At 42.7% G+C, this 16,355-nt stretch overlaps 1 protein-coding gene across 3 annotated transcripts in view; it reads left to right on the forward strand.

The window, feature by feature from the left end:
* Positions 1–595: 595 nt before the first annotated feature.
* The window catches only part of LOC110497366 (SMAD family member 1), a 29,088-nt gene continuing 13,328 nt past the window's right edge, over positions 596–16,355 (forward strand). The window contains exon 1 of one of the 3 annotated variants that reach the window (XM_021573435.3): positions 596–923. In XM_021573435.3, the coding sequence (XP_021429110.1) occupies positions 913–923 (11 nt within the window). In that variant the 5' untranslated portion in view covers positions 596–912. The remainder of the gene's footprint in view (positions 924–16,355) is intronic. The other 2 variants (XM_021573434.3, XM_021573436.3) reach the window with 2 other exon arrangements.

Here is a 16,355-nt window from a genome sequence, read left to right on the forward strand (position 1 = left end):
CGCCCTGCCCAGTCATGTAAAATCCATAGATTAGGGCCTAATTTATTTATTTAAATTGACTGATATCCTTATATGAACTGTAACTCAGTAAAATCTTTGAAATTGTTGCATGTTGTGTTTATATTTTTCTTCAGTATAATATAAGAATGTGTATGTATATATGCTTGACTGTAAGTAACTTTGAATAAAAGCGTCTGCTAGATGGCCTATACTACTACATTATATAGTATTACACCAGAATAACCTATGTTTTTATGTCGGTTATATGCATTCATTTATAATTTATTCTATGCATTCCTTCGACATGAAATTATCACAATCTTTATTTACAGTGTGTGAATGTGTGTGGCCATTTTGTTGAATCAGCAATGGCAATAAATGTATCTTTTGAATAAATGCAACTGTTCATCAAAAACAGCTGTGCCAATCCATCTGCAAGAATGTTCTGCTATCTAATCACAGTGAATCAAACCCTCAAAAATGTTCACAGCTTCGTAAAATAAATATGCTAACTGTACTTCTTTTCTCATTCATGCAATTTGCACATAAAAGATGCAGCACATAACTATCTTTTAACGACAAACAGGAGTCCGATGAGTATATAGTCCTCTACAGGCAATCAACTTGGCGCTCCACTAGTCTCCACTGCCAAAATAGCAAAAGAGCTATTTTAAAAAACTCCACGAAAGAATTCATTGTTTTATAGTTACATAATCCATTCCACAGTGCATGCAAATGTTAGATGTGTAAAAGTAGGTCTTGTTATTCATGGACCGCCCCAAACTGTATCCCGCGGCATGATACTGGCGCTCCGCGGAGGGTGCGACGGCCCTGCGACTCCCTGACGCCAGCGCGAGGAGACCAGAGACAGGCAGCTGTATAGTATGGGAGCGTTGAGAGCGAGCTTGATAGATGTTTATAAGGTACTGTAAACTTTATTTTTCACCCGTCAAAACACAAACAACCACGGGGGAATGAGTATGTTCGGTTGACTAGATCTATTGCTTATAAGAAAATAATATTTGCAACTTTTTAAAAGGGATAGAGACAGTGAAAGTGTATTTTGAGGCTTCAAACTTTTCTGTCTATCATATTTGGCAACAGAGATTGATTGGCAATTAACGTTAGTAGAATGTGGGATTCATTTCATATTTGTAACATTGTATTGTCGTGTATCCTACAGTTGGAACACGTACTTGTAAAAAAAATATGAATAGTGTGCACAATGTGTGTATTTCAATGTGTCAGTCTGCTTTGATGGTTAACCTTTGTGATGCATTGTGTTGGTATGATGTTTGATATCAGTCTGTCCATCTGTATTTGTTGTGATTAAATCTAATATGCTACTGATGTAGGCCTCTTGTACTCAGAAATAGTATCAACATCAGATTTGTGATTTGTTTACTTTCCATCTGTAAATGTCATGCAGATTATTTGATTAATGTTCATGCATCATGGATGTAGCAGCAAAACCAAGATGCAAAACCAAGATTTGCGATATTTAATTGGATATTAACAGTGATCTTCATCTCAACGTCAGTGTCCATCTGGAGGGAAGCTGTGTCTCATTGCTAAATGACTTGCTTTAAATAATCAATATAGGCTATCTATCTTTTCCATCGTGTGTTTGCGCGCGCGTGCACATGCATGTGTTAGTGTGCGTGCGTGCGTGCTGCGTGCATTGTGTGTGTGTTCCATGTCTCATGGATGCAGAGCGAGCCTGTGTGACTGTGAGACCCTGAGCAGCAGGGCCAGATCTCCTGACATCATTGAAGATGACATATCAGATTACTCAAAGGACTGGAATTTGTCCTTGTCCATGATTTAGTACAATTGTTGAATCCTGCAGCATTCTTGTCAAATTCAGGTTTGTGTTTTATTATAAATGAACAATTTGTTTCTGTTTTTTGTTGTTGTTGTTGTGAGGCACATGGTGGACTGACAGTTTGGCTTTATTCACACTTTTAAATAGATATAACGATTGTGATGCAATGCCTGTGTTACATAGTTATAAAGATGTGATATTTCTGCAATGGTCTGATAACAGATAGCTGTTGGGTTCGCTAAAGACAGGATAATAGAAGGAGTGAAAGGGACATGTGTATTGTATCTCTAAATCCTAGTGTTGATAGTGATATTGATCATTCATATGCAACATTATCTCAGATAATGAGGTATTCTTCTGTGTAGTTAACACTGTAAAAATGAGTCCAGTCTTAGCTTAGACATTTAACCTAGATCTTATACGGAGGAAATGGCACATTTCTCAGTTCCTCTTCTGTTCATCTATAGGTGGACATCTCTTGTATTCAGTCTGGTACAGCACATGGTGGACTTGGAGAGACATTTCCCCCTTATAGGAATAAACAAGTTAACCACATTCCAGCCATAACATCATTCTCAGTTCAGACAGAGGCATCCTCAGAATAGCCCTTCTCTATATGTCCGACCCATCCCAGACCCCTCATGATGTGTTGGCCTGAGGTGTCCTCCCGACCATCCCAACCACCACAAATACAACACTTACCCCAAATGCCTGGGATGGTTGGGATTAGAGGTAGACTGATTATGATTTTTCAACGCCGATACCAATTAATCGGTCGATTTAAAAAATAATTACATTTGTAATAATGACAATTACAACAATACTGAATTAACATAATGAATATAATACATCAATTAAATCAATTTAGCCTCAAATAAAATGAAACATGTTCAATTTGGTTTAAATAATGCAAAAACAAAGTGTTGGAGAAGAAAGTAAAAGTGCAATATGTGCCATGTAAAAAAGCTAACGTTTAAATTCCATGCTCAGAACATGAGAACATATGAAAGCTGGTGGTTCCTTTTAACAGGAGTCATCAATATTCCCAGGTAAGAAGTTTTAGGTTGTAGTTATTATAGGAATTATAGGACAAGTTCTCTCTATACTATTTGTATTTCATATACCTTTGACTATTGGATGTTCTTATAGGCACTTTAGTATTGCCAGTGTAACAGTATAGCTTCCGTCCCTCTCCTCGCTCCTCCCTGGGCTCGAACCAGGAACACATCGACAACAGCCACCCTCGAAGTAGCGTTACCCATCGCTCCACAAAAGCCGCGGCCCTTGAAGAGCCATTGGAACAACCACTCCAAGTCTCAGAGCGAGTGACGTTTGAAACGCTATTAGCGCACACCCCGCTAAATAGCTAGCCATTTCACATTGGCTACACCAGCCTAATCTCAGGAGTTGATAGGCTTGAAGTCATAAACAGCTCAATGCTTGAAGCACAGCGATGAGCTGCTGGCAAAACGCACAAAAGTGCTGTTTGAATGAATGCTTACGAGCCTGCTGGTGCCTACCACCGCTCAGTCAGATACTTAGATACTTGTATGCTCAGTCAGATTATATGCAACGCAGGACACGCTAGATAATATCTAGTAATATTATCAACCATGTGTAGTTAACTAGTGATTATGATTGATTGTTTTTTATAAGATAAGTTTAATGCTAGCTAGCAACTTACCTTGGCTAACTGCATTTACGTAACAGGCAGTCTCCTTGTGGAGTGCAACGAGAGAGAGGCAGGTCGTTATTGCGTTGGACTAGTTAACTGTAAGGTTGCAAGATTGGATCCTTCGAGCTGACAAGGTGAAAATCTGTCATTCTGCCCCTGAACGAGGCAGTTAACCCACCGTTCCTAGGCCGTCATTGACAATAAGAATGTGTTCTTAACTGACTTGCCTAGTTAAATAAAGATTAAATAAAGGTGTAAAAAAGTAGAAGAAAAATCGGCCAAATCGGTGTCCAAAAATACAGATTTCCGATTGTTATGAAAACGTGAAATCGGCCCTAATTAATCGGTCAGTCCGATTAATCGGTCAACCTCTAGTTGGGATAGCTGATTGATAGCCCATGTGTTGGTTACAGTGGGTGAGTTATGCTTGTGGCTAACGTGAGGTGTGGTGGATGTGTGTGTGTGCTCACGTGTGCGTGTGTGATAACTGACCCTAGATTTGTGTAGACCTCCTGGGTCAATGCTGTGTCTAGTCACCAAGGGCAACACCTCTCTGTCTTCCTGTCTGTCTGTCTGGTTATTTCTGTCTACTGTAGAGGCTGGGGAGGAATGGTTGTTTGGGTGTTGTGGGTAGGCCTAGTTGGTGAGGGCTTGCTTGTCGAAACACATTCTCTCGGCTGCTTTTTGGAGATCATTCAATCGATACTCATTCATTGAATTTTGATATCCAGTTTTGGTACTTGATGATTGTTATCTGTGTATTAATGAACACATTACACCTCCTCAATGGCGATGGGTCAGGCCACACAGAGTGAGAGGGAGACAGCACAACGAGGCCATACAGTCACTATTTGTGTTGGGCTGCTGAGCTGACAGTTAGAGGGAACACTCTTGTGTGAAGTGGAAGGTTTACGCCGAGAGGCTAGACAGTGTGTGTATTAACGAGAATTTGCATCCCCCTTTGCTCTCCTCCCTCGTTCCTCTCTCTCTCTCCTCACTCTTTCCCCCTCTCTCTCTCTCTCTCTCTCTCTCTCTCTCTCTCTTTCCTCCCTCGGTCTCTCTGTTCACTCTTTTTCTCTCTCTCAGACACACTTGCACATGCACGTACACACGAACGTACTCACACACACACACACGCACACACACACCCTCCTCTCCCATCCCTCTCTCCTCTATTTGTTATCTCTCTCCATCTCTTTATCCCTCTCTCCTCTCCTCTTTACCTCTCTTCATCCCTCTCTCCTCTCCTCTTTATCTCTCTGCATCTCTTTATTCCTCTCTCCATCCACTCCTCCCTTCATAGCCAGCGACTCAATTGAGTGGGGGCTAATGGAGGCCCCGTCCAGGCCCTGCTGATAAATAATGTAACTTCTTTATAATGCCCGTCTCTGGGGAGAGAGCAGAGAGCATCATTACTGGCTCCTCATCCTACAGCCCCGGCCCCTAAATTGATTAACAGCACTGACTGAAGCAGCTAGCGCTAAATGATCAATGGGGTTGGTAGGGATTGGTGGCTAGCAGCTAGCGCAGGCTTGGAACGGCACAGGTCAGGCTAACAGGCCTTGTCAATGACATGTGATCATGGGCTGACCTATTAGATCCCTCTGACTCCCATTAATTCTGCCTGGCTATGCTAACTACTCACCAAAGGGTTAGCGTTAGCGGCAGTTAGCGCACTAACCCAATACAGGCTGGATGAATGGCAGGCAAGGAAGGAAGATAGATAGATAGCTCTGCCTGGGAACTTTTATGGAGCTCTTGTGTAAACGGTGGCGTGTTTCAGCTTAAATGGGCAGAGGGCGGATAAGATTGGGACCTGTCCGCTACAGATATTTGTGTGATGCTTCATTGGGCCCTACTTGTACACAAACAACAAGTGTGAGAGGCGTAACCCTGCATCCCAAATGGCATCCTATTCTCTATATATTACACAACCTATAGGGCCCATAGCACTATGTGCACTCTGTAGGGAATAGGGTGCCATTTGGGACACACGCTAAGTATGTGTTGGGTAAGAGAGGTTAGAGAAGGGGACTGCTGGGCTGGAAGATGTTTGGGAGGTTAATGTGATTTAGGGAAGAAAGAAAAGTGTAGGTCAGGCTTACCTTTAGGAGGGGGATCGGATATCAGATTATCACAGATCTACGGGGTCGCCTGTAGTAACCAACGGCCAGTGATCAAATAATGACTTGTGGTAACCATTTATCAGATAAAGTGTGATCTAGCTTGGTAGTTTTTGTGTCTGATGACTAATAAGGTGATACTGAAACCTTACCCATCACATTACTTTTGGTTTCTCATTTACATTTTTACCACTCCTGTTCTCAGAACATTCTGTATAAAGCTAATGTAGGTTTATCAGAGTAGCCTAAACCCTCCCCATTCTATACAGTCCAGAGTAGGGCACAACACCGGCCCCATTCTATACAGTCCAGAGTAGGGCACAACACCGGCCCCATTCTATACAGTCCAGAGTAGGGCACAACAACACCAGCCCCATTCTATACAGTCCAGAGTAGGGCACAACACCGGCCCCATTCTATACAGTCCAGAGTAGGGCGCAACATCGGCCCCATTCTATACAGTCCAGAGTAGGGCACAACACCGGCCCCATTCTATACAGTCCAGAGTAGGGCGCAACACCGGCCCCATTCTATACAGTCCAGAGTAGGGCACAACACCGGACCCATTCTATACAGTCCAGAGTAGGGCACAACAACACCGGCCCCATTCTATACAGTCCAGAGTAGGGCACAACACCGGCCCCATTCTATACAGTCCAGAGTAGGGCACAACACCGGCCCCATTTTATACAGTCCAGAGTAGGGCACAACAACACCGGCCCCCATTCTATACAGTCCAGAGTAGGGCACAACAACACCGGCCCCCATTCTATACAGTCCAGAGTAGGGCACAACACCGGCCCACATTCTATACAGTCCAGAGTAGGGCACAACAACACCGGCCCCCATTCTATACAGTCCAGAGTAGGACACAACACCGGCCCCATTCTATACAGTCCAGAGTAGGGCACAACAACACCAGCCCCATTCTATACAGTCCAGAGTAGGGTACAACACCGGCCCCATTCTATACAGTCCAGAGTGGGCACAACACCGGCCCCATTCTATACAGTCCAGAGTAGGGCACAACACCGGCCCCATTCTATACAGTCCAGAGTAGGGCGCAACACCGGCCCCATTCTATACAGTCCAGAGTAGGGCACAACACCGGACCCATTCTATACAGTCCAGAGTAGGGCACAACAACACCGGCCCCATTCTATACAGTCCAGAGTAGGGCACAACAACACCGGCCCCCATTCTATACAGTCCAGAGTAGGGCACAACAACACCGGCCCCCATTCTATACAGTCCAGAGTAGGGCACAACACCGGCCCCATTCTATACAGTCCAGAGTAGGGCACAACACCGGCCCCATTCTATACAGTCCAGAGTAGGGCACAACAACACCGGCCCCATTCTATACAGTCCAGAGTAGGGCACAACACCGGCCCCATTCTATACAGTCCAGAGTAGGGCGCAACATCGGCCCCATTCTATACAGTCCAGAGTAGGGCACAACACCGGCCCCATTCTATACAGTCCAGAGTAGGGCGCAACACCGGCCCCATTCTATACAGTCCAGAGTAGGGCACAACACCGGACCCATTCTATACAGTCCAGAGTAGGGCACAACAACACCGGCCCCATTCTATACAGTCCAGAGTAGGGCACAACACCGGCCCCATTCTATACAGTCCAGAGTAGGGCACAACACCGGCCCCATTTTATACAGTCCAGAGTAGGGCACAACAACACCGGCCCCCATTCTATACAGTCCAGAGTAGGGCACAACAACACCGGCCCCCATTCTATACAGTCCAGAGTAGGGCACAACACCGGCCCCCATTCTATACAGTCCAGAGTAGGGCACAACAACACCGGCCCCCATTTTATACAGTCCAGAGTAGGACACAACACCGGCCCCATTCTATACAGTCCAGAGTAGGGCACAACAACACCAGCCCCATTCTATACAGTCCAGAGTAGGGTACAACACCGGCCCCATTCTATACAGTCCAGAGTAGGGCACAACACCGGCCCCATTCTATACAGTCCAGAGTAGGGCACAACACCGGCCCCATTCTATACAGTCCAGAGTAGGGCACAACAACACCGGCCCCATTCTATACAGTCCAGAGTAGGGCACAACAACACCGGCCCCATTCTATACAGTCCAGAGTAGGGCACAACAACACCGGCCCCCATTCTATACAGTCCAGAGTAGGGCACAACAACACCGGCCCCCATTCTATACAGTCCAGAGTAGGGCACAACAACACCGGCCCCCATTCTATACAGTCCAGAGTAGGGCACAACAACACCGGCCCCATTCTATACAGTCCAGAGTAGGGCACAACAACACCGGCCCCCATTCTATACAGTCCAGAGTAGGGCACAACACCGGCCCCATTCTATACAGTCCAGAGTAGGGCACAACACCGGCCCCCATTCTATACAGTCCAGAGTAGGGCACAACACCGGCCCCCATTCTATACAGTCCAGAGTAGGGCACAACAACACCGGCCCCCATTCTATACAGTCCAGAGTAGGACACAACACCGGCCCCATTCTATACAGTCCAGAGTAGGGCACAACAACACCGGCCCCATTCTATACAGTCCAGAGTAGGGCACAACACCGGCCCCATTCTATACAGTCCAGAGTAGGGCACAACAACACCGGCCCCATTCTATACAGTCCAGAGTAGGGCACAACACCGGCCCCCATTCTATACAGTTCAGAGTAGGGCACAACAACACCGGCCCCCATTCTATACAGTCCAGAGTAGGGCACAACACCGGCCCCATTCTATACAGTCCAGAGTAGGACACAACACCGGCCCCATTCTATACAGTCCAGAGTAGGGCACAACAACACCGGCCCCATTCTATACAGTCCAGAGTAGGACACAACACCGGCCCCATTCTATACAGTCCAGAGTAGGGCACAACACCGGCCCCATTCTATTTTGACTGATCCACAGACAACCCAATATGAGCATTGTCTGTTTCAAGCGTGAATACAATCCCATTTTGACCTTTTTGATACAGTAATGCTGATCAAACTCTGATCATATATCGGTCATACATTATAGATCCTCCTCAGGTTGGAGATTAGTAGATTCTAATGATGGTAATTGACAGAAGAAACGTCTTGTTTTTTTTTTGGACTGAAATAGCTAAATAAATCGTACAGTTTTTAACTGTGAGCGAAAGTCACACCTATTCCCTTAAGCTCCTCAGGTTTGGAAATACCCAAGTAAGGTCTGGACTGGAGAAATCCAGAAGATCTAATCCAAGTGTATGATGTTGTTGACAGTAGGTGACTGTGTAGAGAGCCCTGTCTGTCCAGATGTTCCTGTTACAGTCTATCACTCTCTACTTTCCTGGAATCCTCCATCTGAATTGGATTACGAGTTGTTTTTTTGCAACTGGTCTGGAGTAGCGGTCGACCGATTATGATTTTTCAACGCCGATACCGATTATCGGAGGACCAAAAAAGCCGATACCGATTAATTTGGCCCGATTAAAAAAAAAACCATCTATTTGTAATAATGACAATTACAACAATACTGAATGAACACTTATTTTAACTTAATATAATACATCAACACACTAAATTTAGCCTCAAATAAATAATGAAACATGTTCAATTTGGTTTAAATAATGCAAAAACAAAGTGTTGGAGAAGAAAGTGAAAGTGCAATATGTGCCATGTAAAAAAGCTAACGTTTAAGTTCCTTGCTCAGAACATGAGAACATATGAACGTTGGTGGTTCCTTTTAACATGAGACTTCAATATTCCAAGGTAAGAGGTTTTAGGTTGTAGTTAATATAGAATATATATGACTATTTCTCTCTATACCATTTGTATTTCATATACCTTTGACTATTGGATGTTCTTATAGGCACTTTAGTATTGCCAGTGAAACAGTATAGCTTCCGTCCCTCTCCTCGCTCCTCTCTGGGCTCGACCCAGCAACACAACGACAACAGCACCCTCGAAGCATCGTTACCCATGCAGAGCAAGGGAAACAACCACCCCAAGGCTCAGAGCGAGTGAAGTTTGAAGATAGCGCGCGCTAACTAGCTAGCCATTTCACTTCGGTTACACCAGCCTAATCTCGGGAGTTGATAGGCTTGAAGTCATAAACAGCGCAATGCTTGATGCACAACGAAGAGCTGCTGGCAAAACGCAAAGAATGTGCAACGAGAGAGAGGCAGGTCGTTATTGCGTTGGACTAGTTAACTGTAAATTTGCAAGATTGGATCCTTCAAGCTGACAAGGTGAAAATCTGTCATTCTGCCCCTGAACAAGGCAGTTAACCCACCGTTCCTAGGCCGTCATTGAAAATAAGAATGTGTTCCTAACTGACTTGCCTAGTTAAATACAGATTAAATAAAGGTAAAAAAAAAAAAAAAAAAAGACAAATCGGTGCCCAAAAATACAGATTTCCGATTGTTATGAAAACTTGAAATCGGCCCTAATTAATCGGCCATTCCGATTAATCGGTCGACCTCTAGTCTGGAGCATGTGGTGTGATGGTCTGTCGACTAACTGACTGTCTGTCTGAGTGACTGACTGACTGACTGACTGACTAACTGTCAGACTGACTATCTGGCCGACTGTCATACAGACTATCTGACCGACTGTCAGACTGACTATCTGACCGACTCTGTCGGGAGCGCGCGTCATGAGACCAAGGCACTCTGCCAGACCACTGACTCAAATAGGTCTCATGAGCCACTCCTTTATAGTAGAATCCTCATTCAAGTTTCTAAAGACGGTTGACATCTAGTGGAAGCCGTAGGAAGTGCAACTTTATCAATATCTCAATGTGTATTTGGTAGGCCAAGCTTTGAAAAACTACAAACCTCAGATGTCCCACTTCCTGGTTGGATTTTTCTCAGGTTTTCGCCTGCCATATGAGTTCTGTTATACTCACAGACATCATTCAAACAGTTTTAGAAACTTCAGAGTGTTTTCTATCCAATACTAATACTAATATGCATATATTAGCATCTGGGAGTTCACTCTGGGCACGCTATTCATCCAAAAGTGAAAATGCTGCCCCCTATCCCAAAAAGGTTAAACAAATCAGATTATTCAAAGTAGCCACACTTGGCCTTGATGACAGCTGTGCACACTCTTGGTATTCTCTCAACCAGCTTCATGAGGTGGAACCTGGAATGCATTTCAATTAACAGGTGTGTTGTGACAAAGTAGGGGTGGTATACAGAAGATAGCCCTATTTGGTAAAAGACGAAGTCCATATAATGGCAAGAACAGCTCAAATAAGCAAAGAGAAATGACAATCCATCAATACTTTAAGACATGAAGGTCAGTCAATCTGGAACATTTCTAGAAAGTTTGAAAGTTTCTTCAAGTGCAGTCGCAAAAATCATCAAGCGCTGTGATGAAACTGGCTTTCATGAGGACCACCACAGGAATGGAAGACCCAGAGTTACCGCTGCTGCAGAGGATAAGTTCCGAGAGAAGAGACCTGCTTGGGCCAAGAAACACGAGCAATGGACATTAGACCGTTGGACATCTGTCCTTTGGTCTGATGAGTCCATGGTCTGTTGAGTTTTTTTATATTTTTTATATTTGTTGGACCGCAGAGTGAAGGAAAAGTAGCCAACAGCATATGTGGGAACTCCTTCAAGACTGTTGGAAAAGCATTCCAGGTGAAGCTGGTTGAGAGAATGCCAAGAGTGTGCAAAGCTGTCATCGAGGCAAAGCGTGGCTACTTTGAAGAATCTAAAATATAACACTTTTTTGGTTACTACATGATTCTATGTGTTATTTCATAGTTTTGATGTCTTCACTGTTATTCTACAATGTAGAAAAGAAAAACCCTTGAATGAGTAGGTGTCCAAACTTTTGACTGGTACTGTATATGTATACTGCACAGGAGGCTGGTGGCACATTAATTTGGGACAACGGGCTCGTGGTAATGGAGGGAGTGGAATTAGTGGAATGGTACTATGCGTTTGATTCCATTCCACTTGCGCCGTTCCAGCTATTATTATGAGCTGTCCTCCCCTCAGCAGCCTCCACTGGTATACAGAATACATGTAAAGGTCATGTAAAGATCACATAACAACACTGAGACAACGTTTTTACCATCCCTTTCCCATCATAACCCTTCCCATCCCCTGTCCACCCATGGAGAGGTCGAGAGAGAGAGAGAGACATCTGTCCTCTTTTCTTCAGTCCTCTGAATGTTCTCCCTCTCCACCTGTGGAGAGACCTGCAGGCCTAAACTGGAAGTGATGTCGCTGCTATGCAGGCGGTGGTGATGACAGAGAGAAAGATCCCATAGCTACAGTGGAAGTCGGAAGTTTACATACACTTAGGTTGGAGTCATTAAAGCTCGTTTTTCAACCACTCCACAAATTTCTTGTTAACAAACTATAGTTTTGGCAAGTCGGTTAGGACATCTACTTTGTGCATGACAATACTTTTTCCAACAATTGTTTACAGACAGATTATTTCACATATAATTCACTGTATCACATTTGCAGTGGGTCAGAAGTTTACACACACTAAGTTGACTGTGCCTTTAAACAGCATGGAAAATGACAGAATAGGGTGTCATGGTTTTAGAAGCTTCTGATAGGCTAATATACATAATTTGAGTCAATTGGAAGTGTACCTGTGGATGTATTTCAAGGCCTACCTTCAAACTCAGTGCCTCTTTGCTTGACATCATGGGAAAATGAAAAGAAATCAGCCAAGACCTCTGAATTTTTTTTGTAGACCTCACAAGTCTGGTTCATCCTTGGGAGCAATTTCTAAATGCCTGAAGGTACCACGTTCATCTGTACAAACAATACTACGCAAGTATAAACACCATGGGACCACGCAGCCGTCATACCGCTCAGGAAGGAGACGCGTTGTGTCTCCTAGAGATGAGCGTACTTTGGTGCGAAAAGTACAAATCAATCCCAGAACAACAGTAAAGAACCATGTGAAGATGCTGGAGGAAACAGGTAGAAAAGTATCTCTATCCACAGTAAAACGAGTTCTATATCGACATAACCTGAAATTCCGCTCAGCAAGGAAGAAGCCACTGCTCCAAAACCGCCATTAAAAAATCCAGGCTACGGTTTGCAACAGAACATGGGGACAAAGATGGTACTTTTTGGAGAAATGTTCTCTGGTCTGATGAAACAAAAATATAACTGTTTGGCCATAATGACCATAGTTATGTTTGGAGGGAAAAGGGGGAGGCTTGCAAGCCGAAGAACACCATCCCAACCGTGAAGCACGGGGGTGGTAGCATCATGTTGTGGGGGTGCTTTGCTGCAGGTGGGACTGGTGCACTTCACAAAATAGATGGCATCATGAGTCAGGAAAATTATGTGGATATATTGAAGCAACATCTCAAGACATCAGTCAGGAAGTTAAAGCTTGGTCGCAAATGGGTCTTCCAAATGGACAATGTCCCCAAGCATAGTTCTATGCTTGGGGTCATTGGGGTCACTTCTAAGTTGTGACATAATGGCTTAAGGACAACAAAGTCAAGGTATTGGAGTGGCCATCAGAAAGCCCTGACCTCAATCCTATAGACAATTTGTGGGATAAATTGAAAAAGCGTGTGCGAGCAAGGAGGCCTACAAACCTGACTCAGTTACACCAGCTCTGTCAGGAGGAATGGGCCAAAATTCATCCAACTTATTGTGGGAAGCTTGTGGAAGGCTACAGTACCTGAAACATTTGTCCCAAGTTAAACAATTTAAATGCAATGCTACATAATACTAATTGAGTATATGTAAACTTCTAACCCACTGCACCTGTTCTCACAGAAACCATCACTGCCTGTTAGTCTGTAGTAGTAGTCTGTAGTACTAGCAGTAGTACTAGTAGTAGTAGTAGTAGTAGCAGTGATAATAGTAGTAGCAGTAGTAATATTAGTAGAAGTAGTAGTAATGGTAGCAGTAGTAGTAGTAGTAGCAGTAGTAATAGTAGCAGCAGCAGTAGTAATAGTAGTAATGGTAATAGTAGTAACTAGCAGCAGTAGCAGTAATAGTAGTAGCAGTAGTAATAGTAGTAGTAGTAATAGTAGCAGCAGCAGTAGTAGCAGTAGCAGCAGTAATAGTAGTAGCAGTAGTAATAGTAGTAGTAGTAATAGTAGCAGCAGCAGTAGTAATAGTAGTAGTAATTGTAGCAGCAGTAGTATTAGTAGTAGTAGCAGCAGTAGTAGTAGTAGTAGTAGTAATAGTAGTAGCGGTAATATTAGTAGTAATAGTAGCAGCAGCAGTAGTAATAGTAGTAATAGTAGTAGTAGTAAAGCAGTAGCAATGGTAATAGTATAAATAGTAGCAGTAGTAGTTGTAGTAGAAGTAGTAGCAGTAGTGGTAGTAGCAGCAGTATTAGTAGCAGTAGTAGTAGTAGCAGCAGTTATCGTAGTAGTAGCAGTAGTAGTAGTAGCAGTAATAGTAGTAGCAGTAGTAATAGTAGTAGTAGTAATAGTAGCAGCAGCAGTAGTAATAGTAGTAGTAATTGTAGCAGCAGTAGTATTAGTAGTAGTAGCAGCAGTAGTAGTAGTAGTAGTAGTAATAGTAGCAGCAGTAATCGTAGTAGTAGTAGTAGTAATAGTAGCAGTAGTAGCAGCAATAGTAGTAATATTAGAGGTAGTAGTAGTAGTAATAGTAGCAGCAGTAGTATTAGTAGTATTTGCAGTAATAATAGTAGTAGTAGTAGTAGTAATAGCAGTAGCAGTGGTATTAATATTATTAGTAGCAGTAGTAGTTGTAGTAGTAGTAGCAGCAGTAGTAGCAGCAGCAGCAGTGGTAGTAGTAGTAGTAGTACTATTACTATTACTACTACTGCTACTATTACCACTACTGCTGCTACTACTACTACTACTACTACTGCTACTACTACTATTCCTACTGCTACTAATACTACTGCTACTATTACTACTACTGCTACTACTACTAATAGTAGTAGTAGTAGCAGTAGTAGTAATAGTAGCAGTAGTAATATTAGTAGCAGTATTAATAGTAGTAGTAGTGGTAATAATATTAGTAGTAGTATTAGTAATAGTAGCAGTAGGAATAGTAGTAGTAGCAGTAGTAGTAGTAGTAGCAGCAGTAGTGGCAATAGTAGAAGTAGTAGTAATAGTAGTAGTAGTATTAGTAATAGTAGCAGAAGTAGTAGTACTATTAGTAGTAGTAATAGCAGTAGCAGTGGTAATAGTATTAGTATTAATAGTAGCAGTAATAGTAGTAGTAGTAGAAGTAGCAGCAATAGTGGTAGTCGCAGCAGTATTAATAGCAGTAGTAGCAGTAGTAGTAGTAATTGTAGCAGTAATAATAGTTGCAGTAGTAGTAGTAGCAGCTGTAATCATAGTATTAGCAGTAGTAGTAGTAATTGTAGCAGTAATAATAGTTGCAGTAGTAGTAGTAGCAGCCGTAATTGTAGTATTAGCAGTAGTAGTAGTAATTGTAGCAGTAATAATAGTTGCAGTAGTAGTAGTAGAAGTAGCAGTATTAGCAGCAGCAGCAGTAGCAGCAGCAGTAGTAGCAGCAGTAATAATAGTAGCAGTAGTAGTAGTAGCAGTAGTTATAGTAGTAGTAGTAGCAGCAGTAGTAGTACTAGTAGTAGTAGTAATAATAGTAGTGGCAGTAGTAATAGTAGCAGCAGCAGTAGTAATAGTAGTAGTAGTAGGAATAGTAGTAGTAATAGTAGCAGCAGCGGTAGTAATAGTAGTAGTAGTAGGAATAGTAGTAGTAATAGTAGCAGCAGCAGTAGTAATAGTAGTAGTAGTATTAATAGTAGCAGTAATAGTAGTAGTAGTAGAAGTAGCAGCAATAGTGGTAGTAGCAGCAGTATTAATAGCAGTAGTAGCAGTAGTAGTAGTAATTGTAGAAGTAATAATAGTTGCAGTAGTAGTAGTAGCAGCCGTAATTGTAGTATTAGCAGTAGTAGTAATAGTAGCAGCAGCCGTGTAATAATAGTAGTAGTAATAGTAGCAGCAGCAGCAGTAGTAGCAGTATTAGCAGCAGCAGCAGTAGCAGCAGCAGTAGTAGCAGCAGTAATAATAGTAGCAGTAGTAGTAGTAGCAGTAGTTATAGTAGTAGTAGTAGCAGCAGTAGTAGTACTAGTAGTAGTAGTAATAATAGTAGTGGCAGTAGTAATAGTAGCAGCAGCAGTAGTAATAGTAGTAGTAGTAGGAATAGTAGTAGTAATAGTAGCAGCAGCAGTAGTAATAGTAGTAGTAGTAGGAATAGTAGTAGTAATAGTAGCAGCAGCAGTAGTAATAGTAGTAGTAGTATTAATAGTAGCAGTAATAGTAGTAGTAGTAGAAGTAGCAGCAATAGTGGTAGTAGCAGCAGTATTAATAGCAGTAGTAGCAGTAGTAGTAGTAATTGTAGCAGTAATAATAGTTGCAGTAGTAGTAGTAGCAGCCGTAATTGTAGTATTAGCAGTAGTAGTAATAGTAGCAGCAGCCGTGTAATAATAGTAGTAGTAATAGTAGCAGCAGCAGCAGTAGTAGCAGTATTAGCAGCAGCAGCAGTAGCAGCAGCAGTAGTAGCAGCAGTAATAATAGTAGCAGTAGTAGTAGTAGCAGTAGTTATAGTAGTAGTAGTAGCAGCAGTAGTAGTACTAGTAGTAGTAGTAATAATAGTAGTGGCAGTAGTAATAGTAGCAGCAGCAGTAGTAATAGTAGTAGTAGTAGGAATAGTAGTAGTAATAGTAGCAGCAGCAGTAGTAATAGTATTAGTAGTATTAGTAGTAGCAGTAGCAGTGGTAATAGTAGTAGTAGTAGTAGCAGCAG

The sequence above is a fragment of the Oncorhynchus mykiss genome, chromosome 19, assembly GCF_057628025.1.
Source record: "Oncorhynchus mykiss isolate SJ-2025 chromosome 19, ASM5762802v1, whole genome shotgun sequence".
Lineage (NCBI taxonomy): Eukaryota > Metazoa > Chordata > Actinopteri > Salmoniformes > Salmonidae > Oncorhynchus > Oncorhynchus mykiss.